General features: G+C 37.1%; 1 protein-coding gene across 1 annotated transcript in view; it reads left to right on the top strand.

The window, feature by feature from the left end:
• The window catches only part of RAVER2 (ribonucleoprotein, PTB binding 2), a 49,850-nt gene that overhangs the window by 15,959 nt on the left and 19,586 nt on the right, over positions 1 to 14,305 (top strand). The window contains 4 exon segments of the mRNA XM_058176949.1: positions 2,032 to 2,498; positions 8,561 to 8,752; positions 10,184 to 10,310; positions 11,286 to 11,368. Of these exon segments, the coding sequence (XP_058032932.1) occupies positions 2,032 to 2,498; positions 8,561 to 8,752; positions 10,184 to 10,310; positions 11,286 to 11,368 (869 nt within the window).

Below are 14,305 nucleotides of genomic sequence, written 5' to 3'. Positions count from 1 at the left end.
CGATAAAACGGTGCCTCCCACTCCCAATCCCTCCAACCGCTGCAGTAGGATACCATGGTTGATGGTATCAAAAGCCGCCGAGAGATCTACCAGGAAGAAGAATTTTTTGGCACTGAAAACTTGCCTGCAGTCCAAAATATGCTGCCTGATTTGGAGTGATTCTTCTTTCCGTTCTCTACCATAAGGTAGAGTTTACAGTAGAATTTTATATCAAATAAGTCTGGATTGTATATAAATGGTATAGCGGTTAAGGCATCATGCTAGAAGCCAAGAGACTGTGAGTTTGAGTTCCGCTTTAGGCACAAAGGCTGACCTTGGGTTAGTCACTTTCTCTCAGCCGTATAAAGGAGGCAACAGCAAGCCATTTCTGAAAAACCTTGCCAAGAAAACTGTTGTAGAGACTTGTCCAGACAGCTTCCGAAAATTAGATATGGAAGAAATTAAATGGAAGAAAATTTTTTTCTAGGATAAGGACTGTGTTTGGTCTTTGATTGACATATTGGGAATGAATTCCAACAAGAATGCGAATAGATAATTTTTTTTAAATTAAATTAAGTAATAGTAATATGATTGCTTGTTGGCTGTTCTTAAAACATTAAGACTTGATTAGAACTTAGAAGACCTCCAGAATTCAAAGGTAGTAATCTAGACTAGGAAGTTGAATTGTGTATTGCTGTCAAAAAAATTATGGATTGCCGACAAGCTGTTATGACCCTTTATGAAAAGAATTACTTCCTACGTTTTTTAAATGTTTTTATGCTATATTCAGAAGACATTTTAGCTATAACTTTGAAAGGACTTGGAGGGTTTGGTTGCACAGCTCTGATATAAGAAACTTGCCTTTCATTGTAACCAGTTCCTCTATGAGACTTCCATTTATATTTTATTTAGTAAACCTCTTGAGTAGACTAGAGGATAGTATAACCTTTGATTATTCAGGCTTGAAAGAAGATGTTAACATTCCTGATTCTCAGTAGTATTGTCTTACCATTCTATTTTGCTTCCACTTGAGTTTTGGTGTTCAGTAGAAACAGATGATTAATAGGCGTGCAGGAATAAAAGATGTTTTTGGTTTTAAACAATAATCCTGCAACCAGAGCTTTCTGGAATTGAATTTCAGGAAAAGTCTATTGAAATATGATATGTAGGCAATAACTTTAAAAGGTTATATTGCCAGGCAACACTTTTACCTTCCAATGACATCGTACAAGTTTTTAACCAAACATAATAAGGAAGAATGTATATCTGAGGAGAATGAACAGACATTAATGTTAGTTTAGATTTTGGTTTATTCCCAGAATTTGCCTGACAGTATTAAAACATATGAATATAATTTTATTTTAAGAATAAGCATTGTTTTATACTTTGATTGTAAAATGTCATGTCATAAAACTGCAAATTGTACGTTTTTGGCCAATGCAACAGTCATTATAAAAATATTTTCTTTCCTTCTTCCCTGCTGTGCCCCGCCACCCCTATCCCATGTATACATCCCCTGAATTTGATCTCGAGATGATTCCACCTCTTGATCTTCCGGTGGATCCCCAGGAAATGATGGGAAGAGTAGAAAAGTCCAGTGGAGAGGATCCATCTGAGCCAAGTTTCCCACTCTTTAGTGAAAGAAAATGGCTAATATCGTGAATTTGTAATATTGATTTTAAATTAAGAAAAAATACTATCACAGTGTTACATGTTATGGCTTCTGCATATATTGGAGTTTCACAAAAGTTAGTCAACTAACTTAAGAAATTTTGGGCTTTTCTTAGTCTAGGAGTAAGCAAAAGAGTTGTGACAGCACAGTTGAGGTTAAAAAAAACAACAGAAGAAGCACTACCTTTCCTAAGTCATAATTGCTGAAATGGAGAATGCAGGGAAATGAGTTTTGTGTGTGAAAGGGTTGTGAAATAATATCAGTTTCAAGACACCTTGGGCTTAGAAATCACAAGGCTTTATAGTTCCCAAGCACTTAAAACCTGCCCAACCCAGTCACCAAGTTTACATAAAAGTTTTGTCTGATTTGCTGTCTTTCAGCTTTTGTTACTCTGTTGAATGGGGAGCAAGCTCAGAGTGCAATACGGCTATTTCACCAACATTCCCTCAGAGGAAAAGAAATATCACTGCAGCTTCAGCCAACCGATGCCCTGCTCTGCATTACCAATTTGCCCCCTTTCTATACGTTGCAAGAGTTTGAAGAGCTAGTGCGACCTTATGGGAATGTGGAGAGACACTTCTTGGTATACAGTGAAGCCACAGGCTATTCCAAGGGCTATGGTTTTGTGGAATATATGAAAAAGGATTCTGCAGCAAAGGCTAGGTTGGACCTTCTTGGGAAGCCATTAGGCGAAAATGTCCTTTTTGCACAGTGGATGGATGCTAATCAAATAACTTCAGAACTCATACATTCAAAGTGCCTTTGTGTGGAAAACCTTCCTATAGACTATACTGGTGATGACCTCTTGCAAAATTTCTCAACTAAATATAAACCTGTGTTCTACCAAGTAAGTAAAATGCTTTTTCTTCAAAGTGAAAGCTGTCTTCACAGATGTTCCGATTTAATGACGTAGCATGGACTTTTCCTTGATTTGCAGATTAATATGATCACATTAATGAGTAGTTATATATTTGTAGCTCTATGCAGTATTAATTAGATTTGACAATGATTGCCATCTATAAGTCACCTGGAAATTACATAAATGACTATCTCAACTAATATATCATTGACAATAGTAACTTATTTAAACATATATAAAATTGCTATTCAAGAGAAACGTTAGAAATTGAAAAAAATTAAATCTAGGAAAATCTGAAGTTATGAGGGATGGAGTTGGAAAAAAGCTTCTTTGTTATATCAAAATATTACATTTGCAAAACTTGTATTTTATTTTGATTTTTTAAAATTTTAATATTTATTTTAAAAAAATATTTTTGGCACTCACAACTCTGCAAAAATTGTACAATGATGCCTTCTTCCTAAAAAGTTATTGATCCCTTTCTTAAGATACAGTAACACAGCATGAATTTACATTAAAAATATACTGGGAATCATAGCTGGAAGTTTTTCCATCCAAAATGAGTGATGGGAAACACTAGATTAGAAAAATCAATGGTTTATGTCCATTTAAGGTAGTTCCTACACATAGCCAGTTTTTTTTCCAGTTTAGACCATGTGATCTTTTCTCAGTTCTTCCAACAGAATAAATTTTTATTGCAGCTAGTGCAGGAGTGAAATCCAGCAGGTTCTGACAGGTTCTGGAGAACTGGTAGTGGAAATTTTGAGCAGTTTGGAGAACCAGTAGCAGAAATTTTGAGTAGTTCGGAGAACCGGCAAATACCACCTCTGGCTGGCCCCAGAGTGGGGAGGGAATGGAGATTTTGCAGTATCCTTCCCCTGGAGTGGGGTGGGAATGGAGATTTTGCAGTATCCTTCCCCTGCCATGCCCACCAAGCAACGCCCACCACGCCACACCACACCCACCAAGCCACGCCCACAGAACCGGTAGTAAAAAAAATTAGATTTCACCACTGAGCTAGTGGTATTTATTTTGTTCATAAATTCTATAGTTAGGGACAAACAATTGGAATTGAAGAGATATAAATGTTGTTCTATTAATTGCAGTTCAATATTAAGGGTTAACAGGTGAAGTAACAAACCAAACTCCCATTTATAAACAGGTTGGATGTGACCTGGCTTTGATTTACCAGAAAAAGCAATGCTATTTACTGTATAACCACTTGCAATACCACATAGTGTTCCATTACCATGACTCAGAAACTTTTCTTCAAAAACACAATCTAATGCAGAAGGAGGCTAAATGTTAAGCATAAGGAATCAAGACTAGACTACAACCGAAAACATGAAATTAAGGGCCCTTTGGAGATAAAAGAACAAGGAACTTAATCATACCATAGAATAAACGAGTGCTGTCCAAAGAAACTGAATGCTTCACTGAAACCTAGGAAATTCAGGATAAATATGGAGAAGTGCATCTTAATCAGGATAAGTTAGAAATAGTGACATTCCTTGCTACCCTCTGGGAAAAAACTTTGTGGTATCCAACGCAGAACATCCAGCTTCAGTCACGATTTTGTTCCATACAGAATCAACCCTGTGAACTCTCAAACTTCCTCTTTCCGCTATGTATTCAAGGTGGACAGTAATTAATATTTATATGTATTTATATGTAAGGGTGTAGGTATATACAAATGTAGGTATATAGCATAGCTATATGTGTGTTATGTATGTGTACATTTTTGAGAGCAGGCAACAGAATTTCATTTTTAATGTGTGCCCGGGACCCACAGAAAAAAATGACAATAAAGGTTATCATATCTATTTACAATTACAAAGCATAGTGATAGAAATATTCATGGAAGATAAGATACTGATAGTTGCTAGTTTTAATGTCTGTATCTTGCCTTCCATAAATGGAGGCTATGTACATCTTGGTGCCAATTGTTGGGGAAAGGTGTAGAAAGATGTCCCTGCACTCATGTTCTGCTTGTGTTCTTTCCAGAGACATCTACTTGGCAACCGTGGGAACAAAATATTGGACTAGATAGACTTACATGTGATCCAGCTGTCTTTGCTCTTCTTCTGGCATGTTGCAAAGATATTTATCGTAACTGTCCTTTCAGCTGCAGGCTGTGTTATTTCACAGTTGTTGTTTTTCTAAACGTTATTCTGATTTTGTTTATAGTTAGTGTTTTGTTCTGTGGCAGAATGTTATTATCTGAGGATATATTTTGCATTTTTTTCCCAGTAATGTTTTACTTGTGAATCTATTTTGGAACAATCCTAGTGGCTGCCATTGTTTTCTAGTAACTTTGATCCACTTTGACAAGGTTTGCACAGGTGGATTATACCTATTTATGTTTTTATATTGTTCTAGAGAGAGTTTATAGGACAGAATGAACAGCTGCTACTTGTTTATCAAAAGGGAAAAGTTCTCAGTTGGCATGAAATGAGTATTGCCGAGCTCTATATTTCCTGTGGGGGTTGAGCGGATGAAGATTCTTTAAGACCTTTTGAAAGTGATGGATAAATAAATTGCTGTGACATTATCAATCATGGACTGGCAATGTCAGTACATATTTTTTGTACCGATTGCAATACTGACACTTTTCATTTCTCCCCCCCCCCACCGGCTGTTTTAATTAAGGATGTTTTAATTCTCTTGCTAAATACTGAAACAGGAGAGGGAAGCACACTTTTGAACAATGTCTGCCTTTATTAGTTAATTACATAAAAACAATGCCATTCATACTTTATTTGGAAACAGAATGGAACAGAAAAAAAATCCAAAAGAGGATTTGCATTTTCCATGAGGAAAAATTAAGTGTAATTAAGTCTATATGCATGTTGCAAATGTATTTTCACCCAAATGATCGCTCTGTGGTTAAAGATGCTGAGCTTTGCAGCTGGAAAGCTGACAGTCTGGGTTCGAGACCCAAGCACCATGCAATCAGGTGAGCTCCTGTTACTTGTTCCAGCTCCTGCCCACCCAGCAGTTTGAAAGCATGCAAATGTGAATAGAACATTCACATTTTTCAATTTCAAAAGGAAGGTAACTAACAGTGCCTCGGTGTATAGTCATGCTGGCCACATGACCACGGAAATATCTTCGGGCAATGCTGGCTCCCTCAGCTAAGAAACAGATGAGCACCACTCCCTAGAGTCAGAACTGACTAGATAGGGAAAACCTTTACCTTTACTTTACAAAACAACCATTATAACAGGATAAAGTACAGTCTGATGTCCACATGCTGTCTGACAATAATGAGCAATTTCTCAAAGACCAACTATGATCTTTTTTGTTGTGCTTTTTCTATTATTATAAATGAACCTCAAAGAGTTTTCGGTTAGTCTTCTGTTGTTCTTTCTTAGATCAATCAAACTTTCTTTTAAGTGGAAGATTATGGGGCTGTTCAAGAATTGAACCTCTAAAGTGAGCATATTTAGCATCAAAGACTAGGGAGGGAGAGGAACGTGGGAGAATAAATATGCATGCCTTGCTTCTTTGGTATTTCCACTCTTTCCTGTACATTGGGATGGGAGACAGACTGAATTTCTAACTGTTTCCAACAGATGCCCAGTGAAAAAAACCAAAGCATCAGCAAGGAGTAGTGAGGTGAATATGAAACGGGGAAAGCTACAGAAAAGGGAAAAATGATGTGGGTTTTACTCCCAACCATGTTCCTAGATGTTATTCTTTTTTCACTTTGAGAAATATATAAAATATATTTTCATTAAATATGTATGAACGCCTTAGACATAGAGAAGAGATGAAAGAGATTTACCTCAGGAGAACAGAAAATGCAGTTGCAGCCTTATAGCAAATCAGTCTTTGACCAGGAAAAAATATATATCCTTATTTCTATATCTAAGAAAGAACAAGAAGTATGAGTAGCTCTTGCATTCTGAGTCTTCCCTCTGTTTCAAAAGGATACTAGTTTTTTTAACATCATGTGTCTTATCAAGCACATGCTGACTTTACTTGGGGGGTGGGCAGAAAAGGGAACAACTGCGGTTATAGATTACCCAGAAGCTGGCTACATAACCCCACAGAATTTAACTTGTTTTCACTGTCTTTTTTTTTCTTCCAAAAAGCTGCACCTGCTATTTATTTGCTGTTACTCTGTTTTGCACTTCCAGCTATCTGCTGTAACCAGTAGGCTGGGCACTTAATTATTCAGGCAGTCATAGGATTCTGCTGCTTATCAAACCATAAACCCTATAAGAATATCTATGGGACTGTTTACTCCAATAGTATCTGCCACTGATAAAATCAGGTAGAGTGGGGTCTCTCCAATTCTCTTTATTCAAGAAATGACACCTCCAGGGGCTCATAGAACCAAGCTTTCTCAATTGCTGCTCACTTTCTGTGGAAGAGAACTCCTTCCAGATATCAGAATGGCCTGTTTCCTGTTGGTTTTCCTAGAGGCCATTAAAATGTGGTTATTCCATTAGACCTTGGAGGTTTGAAAATTGTGAGCTTTTTGGCTGCGGAAGGTTTCCTTTTTGGCTGACTGATTTGATTAACTTGTTTAAGTTTCTCAATATGTATGTATTTATTAGCCGGCTTTGTTTTAATGGTATCATTTTAGGCTTTTATCATTTTCAGTCAGGTATCCTTCTGTGCTTCCCTTAAAGTAATAAAAGCATTTGTCTCATTATTTTGGGGTGCAGATTCCTAAAAATCCCTAAATTGTAATGATAAACTCCCTGTTCACCTATCTCCAAACCAGTGTGGAGAAGGGGAAGAGAAGAAATGGATGGTGAGCACATAAGGAGGTCCTGTCCACATTGCCATCTTGAGAATGATGGCCTAAGATCGGGGTGGGCTTCAAAAATTTGAGCAACGGGTTCTCTGCCCGGTTGCTGGGTGGGTGTGTCGGCCTCCTGCACCACGGTGGGGGGGCTTTCCTTGAGCCTCTGGGAGAGCAAAAACTGCCTCCCCCGGACTCCAGTGGCCATCCGGAGGTTGGAAACAGTTCCATTTCCACCCTTCCGGAACTTCCGGGGGCCCCGTTTTTCCCCCTCCCCAAGCCTCCGCCTGGGCCCTGCACTTACCTCGCATCCAAAACGGGCCGCGTGGAGACTCCTGAGAGGGGAGGTGCAGGGTGGGAGTGGCGTGGTGGGCGGGGTCAGCCAAGGGTGGGATTTGGAGGTTCTCTGGACCAGCCATAACGTTAGCTATGGAGTCTCCTGAACCCAGGTGAACCCGTAGCAGCCCACCCCTGCCTACGATAAATTGGAATGTATGTAACTCAAAGTCATTTGTGAGTGGAATGGTCTATAGGCCCAGAAAAAAATGAGAACATAAATATTAAAGTACTTGGTCATCTGTGTTCATTTCGAAGTTCATAAAATAAATGCAACTGAGGCTGATCTTTAAAAGATTGCAGTTTGACATGATCACTCAGTGGGGCATCCAGGCACCACCTCCAGTAAAACATTTGCTCTATATAGATTTATTGTGCTCTGGCAAGATAAATTATCTTCCCTACTGAATTCAAACGTATTTTATTATTAGAGTGTTTTGATTCTGATAACTGTTGGGGAGATATTTCTACTCCCCTACAAAAGAAATGAACAAAACCTATTTGCACAAAAACGTACATAGATATTAAAACTAATCAAGTAAAATTTAATTGCATTTCATGCTTTTAAATAAGAAAGTGTGTCAATACAATTACGTTTAAAAGTCAGTATGTATTTCATAGTAAGAATAAAATCTCAAGGAAATATATGCTCATGATTACAAAGTTGTTCCTAATTCTGTTTCTCCGTGCTCCATAAGTGCAACAAACACAAAAATTATAGCTCAGGTTATTCAGTATCTATTGTTTTTAATTTATATTTTATTATATTTAGTATTTATTGGGGGTGAATATCAGCAGATATTTGTGTGTTAGATTAATTTTGAATCAAGGCATGACCTGCATGTTAGTTTATCTCATCCAAGTCATACAGGTTATACAGTTGGAATAATGTAATGGTTTTTGGAACAGCTGAAACAGGACAGGCCTCTTTTCATGGTGTTGTGAAATGTTCTTCCAGCTTGCTCAGGATGAAGACAGCTCTGTTGGTGGCTTTGCAGTAATTGAGTATGAGACAGCAGAACAAACAGAGGAAGTGCAGGAAAGCACAGATGGTTTGACTATCAACGAAAAAAGAGTCCATGTGTCTTATTGTGCTCCTGGAGCTCCTGGCCGCAGTACTCTTGCTACACTTATAGCAGCACAACGAATGGTAAAAAAGTTTGTACTGTAAAAGCAAACACAGAACATTTATTATATTAATTGTATATGACTATTACACATTTATGTATAGCCCAAAGTTAATGGATTCAGGTTTTGTTTCCATGTAAACTTGTGACATTTCTCTGTTTGATGGTCTCTGTGAATGTAAGATTTGCTCTGTGTATGCGTAACAATTTTCTTTTATCAGTTTCTTCTGAGTCTGATCTATGAACTGCTCCTGCAAATTGAGTGAAAGGCAGAATATCCTGACAATATTTGCCTTTCTGGTCTGGGTTTAGCTGCAGTTATCATTATACTTTGTCCATATTATTTTATTTCTTCATTAAATTTTTGTGCAGAATCACTTTAGATAGTGAGATGGGTATTTAATTTTAAAAAAATGAAATCCAATTTGGTGTCATGATTAAGGCAGAGTAGAGCAGGAAAATTACTTCCTGCAATCTGGACCCTTTGCTCTTCTTAATGCCCTTCAAGATGTGTTGGCCTTCTTTGCAGCTACATTACACAGTTGAGACATGTTGATCTCGTGAACCTCTATATGTCTAAGTCATTCTCACATGTATTGTGTATATTTCTTACTAATGGCATGACTTTAAATTTCTCCCTGTTAAATGCCATTGTTATTTGTTTTTTTCTACTGTTCTAGCCTGTATTTTTTTAATCCTTTCTCTCTTCTGACAAGCATTAGCCAATCCTAGCTTTGCACCATCTGCAAATTTGGTAAGCATTCTTTCAACTCTCTCATCCATATCATTTATGAAAAACATCAAACAATGCTGGGCCCAGGTCAGAGTCTTTTGAAACCCCAATTGAAGATGTTCTCCAGGTAGATGTGCTATTTATAACTATCAATTTGACTACAATCATTGAGCCAATTGTGGATCCATCTAATCACTGATTTGTCAGACCCATATTGGTCCATTTTGTTGGTAAGGATCTTATGAAACACTTTGTGAAAAACCTTGCTAAAGTCAAGATATATTATATCCAGAGCATTTCCCTGAACCAATCTAAGGAGATCAACTTAGTCTTTTTTAATAAATGCCAATGTTAAGCTCCCAGGTCCAGGTTCTGTTTCTTCCCCTTTCTGAAAATAATTCCTTCTCTAGTCTGCTGGGATCTTCCCTTTCTCTAGGACTTTGCAAATAGAGAGTGGTTCTGCAATTAGCCATGTCAGTATTACTTCTTCCCCTTCCTCCCAAACCTGTATGTGTAATGAAATGTTGAAACTTAAAAGCTTTGATGATTCTATAAAGTTTCATCTATCCTAAGGTTGTTGTTTTTTTGCCACTGCTGATTTTGGATTTTTCCATTGCTATTTTTATGCTGTTCATACACAGTGAAACCATTTGAAATGAATAGAGATTAATATCCTTTTATTGTGAAACTCAGTTTCTTTTTAATGTCTCCTTTGTTCAAGATGAAAAACAATCGAAAAGGGTTACTTCCAGAACCAAATGCTGTGCAAATCATGAAAAGCTTAAATACTCCAGCCATGTTGCAGATGTTGTTACGGCATCAGATGCATGGATGTGCTAATAAACTTGGTAAGGTTTGATAATATGTACTCTGAAATAATTTAGAATTTCCATTGTACATTAATTTCATAAAACAACAGGGTTGGGTGGGAAGGAACCAGAGCAATTATATACCTTTTCTCTTTTTCCACTTTTTTAAAAAATGTATATATTTAGCATTGATCTCAAATAACTTGAAGTTCCCACAGATTGAGTGTGGAAAACCTGAACTTATCTCAAATGATATTGAAAGATTTACAGGGGACCAGATAAAATATAGGAAGACCGGAGCCCTGTTTTTTTGCTCTAAAAAAGTAGTGAACATCCTTTGTCTCATAGGCATCCTACTAAAGCTGTGTGAAGCTCTGAGTTGTTCCTGTATTGGAATAAGAAACTATATGGAAATAATACACTTTTACAAAGTTTGAAAATTAAAAATAATGCTGTCAGTCAGGCCTTAGAAATTAGATACATAGGTACAGAAGATAAATTATCACATATGTTGCTGAAGCTATAAATATTAGCAAAGCTTGCATAATTCACTTTTTTGTTTCAGTTTTTTTGCTTCTTTGGGGAGGGAAGGAAGCAATAAATAGTGCATAATTAGATCCATCTCTCCACCTTTTAATATGTGTATCCTTGAAGATTTTGGAATATAGGAAAAGGTGATGCCTTATCTTCCTGGCAAAAGCCAAACCTAAATTATACCAAAGTTCCCTATAAAACTGTGTACATTATTTCAGCATTATTGCACTGCCATAGATGCAGTGAGGATTGTTTCTATGTCACCTAAGAGAAATTATAATGTCTGCCAGTCAGTCATCTTAGACAAAAACAGACTTAAGCAACTCTGCTAAAGCTCAGTTATTTACATGTCTGATTATACAGAATTATTGCAAAAGATAAGACCTTTAAAATAATGTTTAGCTATTCATACATTATCTTAGCATAGGTATTATAAGTATATTTATGATAAATCAGGTTTTTTTTTTCTTCCTAAAATAGTCCTAGGAGCTCCCATGAATGTGCCTCATCTTGTAAATCCATCAGTCGGTCCAGCCTTTTTGCATTTGAATAAAATTCATCAGGTATGTTTATAGTTAATATATATTGGTGAAGCAGATGTATGATACCGGTAAGAGTTAGAATTTTAGTGTATTATCATAATAATAACAATAGGAGGTAATTAGATGCTCCAGTATGGAATGCTAAATTATTACAGTATTTATCTTGACTTCTTAATTGAAACATCGGTTTTATGTATTCTCAAATTTAAATTCTAGAGTTTGCTCACCAGAGAGCAAAGAGACAAAACATGATCTTGATTTTCTTATTAAAGTAACAAATACAAGAAATACATGAGAAGTTGTTATAAACTAAAGTGAATTATTGAGTTATCTCTGTGTTCTGTTTGTGCTCTTTCTAGCTTGAAGGAAAAAAACACTGTACATAACAGAAATCATACTGCTAAGGTTATTATTTCAGCACCTTACACTTGGCTAATAAATTCAATTCAATTCAATTCTATTCTATTCTATTCTATTCTATTCTATTCTATTCTATTCTATTCTATTCTATTTGACATGCCTTATACCACAAATAACCTTTTTTTTAATTTTGCAGTAGAACAGTAGAAAGGAAGATTTCTGATGTTAAAAAGATCTAAAAATATGAAGTTAGCTATTATGGTTATATATTTTTTTCATATCACTCTTGTGATACCTTCAGAGAAAGTCTTTATTTTTATACTTGAATACTGAAAAACCTGTTACTCAGATATCTTTGGAACTCGGTGACTCCCCATAATTGGCCAAATAAGTGCTTTGCCACAGTGTTACTTTGTTTTAAAGTGTGTTTCAACTATGCATGGGAAACCTGCTGCCCTTTCAGATGGTATTGGAATCAAACCCTTTACCAATCTCAAACATCAGACTTATTTTTTCACTCTTCTTTGGAATGAATCATCAATTAATACAGTAGTGGATAACATCTATTTTCTTAATCGTTATTAACCAAGATGTAGAATAATAAATAACTAGACCCAGTTTGGTCTAGTGATTAAGGTGCCAGGGTAGGCATTGGGAGGGTGTAAATTCTAGTCCTGCCTTAGCCATGAAAGCAGCTGGGTGTCTTTGGGCCAGTTTCTCAGCCCAACTCACCTCACAAGGTTGTTATCGTGGAGAAAATAGGAGGAAAAAGGTGTGTTGGATATGTTGGCTGCTTTACGTTATTTGTAAAAATAATAAAGGTGGGATACAGGTACATACAAACAAAACAAACTAATAAACATATTTTCAAGATTACATAGTAACATAGTACACAATGTACTTACTTAATAATGTAGAAGATATATTTCCTTCATCTCAAAGAGAGCTACCCATAGACTGCATATAGTATTACCCCAAAGTTTGTCTTGCTGAATTTTGACAGCAAAGTGGTTTTCTTCTAGCATCATCTTTTGAGGATTAAAAATTTCCAAAAAAAAGGTGTGGGTGGGGGAAAGAATGGGATTCAAAGGACTATGGGAAATGAAATGTTTCCCATGTAATCAAACCTTAAATCCATTGAAAAGAACAAAAAGCTTTTGTTCTGCCACTTCTGGTAATGGCACGAGAAAGCTACTAGGAGGCTACTAGTTGGAAGTTGCAGTCTCTGACGTATAAGAAGTTGTGCTGGTTTCTTTTCTGCACTACACAAAGTGCAGAGAAGAGCAACAAAGATGATTAGGGGACTGGAGGCTAAAACATATAAAGAAGGGTTGCTGGGATTGAGTATATCTAGTTTAATGAAAAGAAGGACTGGGGTGGCATGATAGCAGTGTTCCAATATCTCAGGGATTGTCACAAAGAAAAGGGAAATAAGCTATTTTCCAAAGCACCTGAGGGCAGGACAAGAAGCAATGGATGGAAACTAATCAAGGGGAGAAGCAACCTAGAACTAAGAAAAAATTTCCTGATAGTTAAAACAATTAACCAGTTGAACAACTTGACTCCAGAAGTTGTGAATGCTCCAACACTGGAAGTTTTTAAGAAGAGATTGGACAACCATTTGTCTGAAATGGTTTAAGGCTTTCTGCCTAAGCAGGGGGTTGGACTAGAAGACCTCCAAGGTCCCTTCCAATACTGTTATTCTATTCTGTTCTATTCTAAATGTCATAAAATGGGGATTTCTTTGATTATTTTAAATTATGTGTATCTTTTGTTCCTTTAGTTGCATATATTTGGGAATAGATAGTGTATCTATCTTAAAAAGTAGTTATTATTATTATTATTATTTATTCGATTTTTATACCGCCCTTCTCCCGAAGGACTCAGGGCGGTGTACAGCCAAAAGTAAAAACAAACAATACAATATACAATTTAAAATACAAATTAAAAAACTTATTTTATAATTGGCCTAAAAAACTTTAAAATATATAAAACGAAAACCCCATTAAAATTAATAATTAAAAAAATTTAAATCGATAAAATTTAAAATTGATAAAATTTAAGCCAGCCCCGCGCGAATGAAAAGATGTGTCTTCAGTTCGCGGCGGAAGGTCCGAAGGTCAGGTATTTGGCGTAAACCCGGGGGAAGCTCGTTCCAGAGTGTGGGAGCCCCCACAGAGAAGGACCTTCCCCTGGGGGCCGCCAGCCGACATTGCTTGGCGGACGGCACCCTGAGAAGTCCCTCTCTGTGAGAGCGTACGGGTCGGTGGGAGGCATGCGGTAACAGCAGGCGGTCCCGTAAGTACCCAGGCCCTAAGCCATGGAGCGCTTTGAAGGTAGTAACCAAAACCTTAAAGTGCACTCGAAAGGCCACAGGTAGCCAGTGCAGTCTGCGCAGGAGCGGTGTTACATGGGAGCTACGCGTAGCTCCCTCTATCACCCGCGCAGCTGCATTCTGGACTAACTGAAGCCTCCGAGTGCACCTCAAGAGGAGCCCCATGTAGAGACCATTACAATAATCCAAGCGAGAGGTAACGAGCGCATGAGTGACTGTGCACAAGGCATCCCGATCAAAGAAGGGGCGCAACTGCCGAACCA

This window comes from Ahaetulla prasina, chromosome 3 (genome assembly GCF_028640845.1).
Source record: "Ahaetulla prasina isolate Xishuangbanna chromosome 3, ASM2864084v1, whole genome shotgun sequence".
NCBI classification, from domain to species: Eukaryota; Metazoa; Chordata; class Lepidosauria; order Squamata; family Colubridae; genus Ahaetulla; species Ahaetulla prasina.
Note: the sequence above shows the minus strand (reverse complement) of the source record. Positions and strands in the feature narration are given on the sequence as shown.